Source organism: Cyprinodon variegatus, unplaced genomic scaffold (assembly GCF_000732505.1).
Source record: "Cyprinodon variegatus isolate N-32 unplaced genomic scaffold, C_variegatus-1.0 Scaffold792, whole genome shotgun sequence".
Lineage (NCBI taxonomy): Eukaryota > Metazoa > Chordata > Actinopteri > Cyprinodontiformes > Cyprinodontidae > Cyprinodon > Cyprinodon variegatus.
The window spans coordinates 232,493-235,747 of NW_015151245.1; the positions used below are offsets into that span (position 1 = coordinate 232,493).

The 3,255-nt window shown below is 38.3% G+C and overlaps 1 protein-coding gene across 1 annotated transcript in view; it reads left to right on the top strand.

The window, feature by feature from the left end:
• Positions 1-986, top strand: part of nthl1 (nth-like DNA glycosylase 1) — an 11,995-nt gene extending 11,009 nt beyond the window's left edge. Inside the window, exons 6-7 of the mRNA XM_015396358.1 lie at positions 480-528; positions 644-986. Of these exons, the coding sequence (XP_015251844.1) occupies positions 480-528; positions 644-769 (175 nt within the window). The 3' untranslated portion in view covers positions 770-986. The remainder of the gene's footprint in view (positions 1-479; positions 529-643) is intronic.
• The last annotated feature ends 2,269 nt before the right edge of the window (positions 987-3,255 follow it).

Below are 3,255 nucleotides of genomic sequence, written 5' to 3' on the forward strand. Positions count from 1 at the left end.
CTTCCTACCTACCTACACCATTCCTTCCTTCCTACCTACCTACATAATTCCTTCCTTCCTTACTTACCTGCTTACTTACTTACTTTTGGCTGATTCCATATTAACCCTTTGAAGCCTGATAAAAAACAACATATATATGTATATTTTATATGTAGTTAAAATATTTGTGTATTTTTCCTTTGAGACTCTGTAAAATTGAAAGTTACTTGGATTATACGCAAAAATAAATAAAAATGTAGCTGTATTAGAAATGTTCAATAGTCAATGATAACATAGACCATTAGGGACCAGTGGTATCAGAGACAAGTACTCAAGGTTATCAGGTATGCAGTAAATGTCTAATACCTGGCATTTGGGGGAAAGCACTGAGGAGGAATGCTGACAGGATTAAAAAAAAAACTGCCTCTGTTATCATCCAGGTGGCTATGCTGCCCCCAGGTGGACAAAAATTAAACAGAATCCTATGTCTTGTGTTGTAGGGAGCTGTGGAGTGAGATCAACTGGTTGCTCGTTGGTTTCGGACAGCAGGTTTGTCTCCCAGTTAATCCACTCTGCTCCATATGTTTAAATCAGTACAGCTGTCCATCTGCACACAAATGTTCTCCTGTAAAGAGACCAAAACCCGAATCCCCTCGCTCTCCAGGTCCAACGAACAAATATAAAGTTAAAACTGAACCTGAACAGGAAAGCAATACCACAGAGGCAGATCAAGAGTCAAGTGTTCCCTCCATCAGACAAAGAAGGCAGGTTAAAAAACATTGAGCGCTGATTATTGTTGCATTTCAGTGTGAGCTGAGTGCAGATGGTGGATAGAAAGACAAACTGACTGTGTTTACAATGTTCAACATGTGCATTTATTGTTTATACAGTTTTTATCTGTTAGGATAACTGAAAACTTTTATGTTAATGGAATAAATATATTTTCCTATTCCTGCATTTTGTTGTTTTTGTTTTTCTATGAAATAAAAACGTTTATACTACATTTTAAAGAATTTTTGCTTTAATCCTTTTTATTACTGCAACTTTAAAACATTAAGCTTTTATTGAAAAACAAATTGAAATCGAGTTTAACTGAACAGGAAACCTCAACTTAAGCTTTTTGAGTTCTATCTGTAATAATTTTTGACCCTATAAACTTTAATGAATATCTATGATCAAATATCTGCTTGTGTCTGTTTCTCTGTGTTTGTGTTTTAATGCACCAAAATAGCAAAATTTCCCTGTCAATCCTGCAGCCATTAAATTTGATTAGGTTAATCCTGCCTGACCTAGTTCAGGGTATTCCTACTGTAACCTCAACAGAAAAAGATTATCAAAGAAGATGATTATTGATGTAATCGAAAAATCCTAGGCAATGCTGGGCTGCTGAGGTTGTCATGCCTTTTTAATGTTACCGCAGTCTTATTTACTAGTGACTGTAGGAAGTAAAGAGAGATGAAGAAAAACAAAGATTGATTTACCGCTCTAACATTCTGACCCTCACCTATGGTCCTGAGATATGGATGAGTATTCAGCCTTCCTCCAAAGGGGTGACTGGACTCAGGATTACTGAAAATGTGAGGTTGTTCAGGCATCTGATTAAGATGTCTCTATAGTTCCTCCCTTTGGATGTTATCTGGGCATGTTCAACTGGGATCAGACCACCAGGAGGATCCGTCATTCGCAAGAGTGAGTTTGTATTATTCTCTTCTTTTTATGCACTTTTTTAAGGTCCACATTTGCGTGACCTCTTTTGCTGTGAACCTTTGCAACTGTAATACCACAATTCCCCCATTGTGGGACAATAAAGGGATTTTCTATTTTATTCTATAACCAGTTTGGCCTGGAAGCACCTTAGGATCTCCCAGAAACAGGTGGAGGTTTTTGCCATAAAGAAGGATGTCTGTGGTTCCCTCTTCGACCTGGTGCCTCCATAACCTGATCGGTTACAAGCAGATCAGATTGAATGGATGGATGACTAGTCTGGTTTTTTCCACACTGTTTCCAGATCGAAACTTTAAATTGTTAGTTTATTTCTGAATAAATGTGAAGAGTTGAATGTTAAAACCTATAAAGATCTTAAACTGGATTTTGGGATTTCTTTGGGATTCATATAAAAAAAATGTGTCTTTGTTTTATTATGCCTTAAACTATTTAGTATCATAAACACTGAAAACAAGTCTACTGAAAAAAATGATTCACTAGAATAATAAATAAATTTCAAAATATTATATCTTTATCACCTTGAGGGTGAGGGGTCAGCTGCCTAATCAAACAGATTGCAGCACAGGAGCACCACAGGGGACCGTACTTTCACCATTCCTTTTTTACCCTGAACACGTCGGACTTCCAGTAAGAGTCCTGTGATCTGCAGAAATACTCGAATGAACCTGCAATCATTGGGTGGATCAAAGATGGACAAGAAGCTGAGAACAGAGATCTGGTGAGTCGCTTTGTGGCATGGTGTTGAAACAAGGATCTGATCATATGTCTCTCAGGCCAGCTGAGAGACATGTCTTTGGTTGTCCAATGAGCATCCTCCCGGTGGGGCATGCCTGGAAGACTTCCTGGGGAAGCATCCAGGGGGCATCCGAAAAACGTATCTGAGTCACCTCAGCTGATTCCCTTTGATGTGGAGGAGAAGCAGCTCTACGCCGTGCCTCTCCCGGATGATCAAACTCCTCACCCTATCTCTAACTCATCCAGATTTCATGACAATAAGCCTGTTAAGGGGTGGGGTGGGGTGGGGTGGGGTGGGGGAGGGACTGAACTTAAACAAACTGCTGAATTATTTAACCCTGATGAAAAATGTATATAAAAACAGAAACATGGAGCATGGATTTGGCGCAGTTTTAAAACGTTTGAAGAGCCTGTTTGTGTTGTAGCCTGTTGACATTTTCTCCTCAACCTCAACCCTGCTTCCTTTTATAATGTCAAATAGGGCATATTTGGTACCATGACAAAAAAACAAAACAAGAAATGTCATAACAGTCAGATAAGAAACTAATTGCAAACACATACAAAGTCATATCAGATATTAAATACAAAAGAATAAACCGTACCAGATATTAAAACCATATCCCTCAGACTGTATGATTTTTTTTGTCAAAGCTAGGAGAGGTCTAACAAGAAAAATACAGTGTATTTTCCTGAATCAGCTGACATCATAATTGTTAATGTTAAGCAGATCTGTTTCAGTGGAAGGCCTTTAACCAAAGCCAAAAGGGAAGCAGTAATAGATGTTTTATTTTATAGATGTAAGCTTCAAGCTGGTTG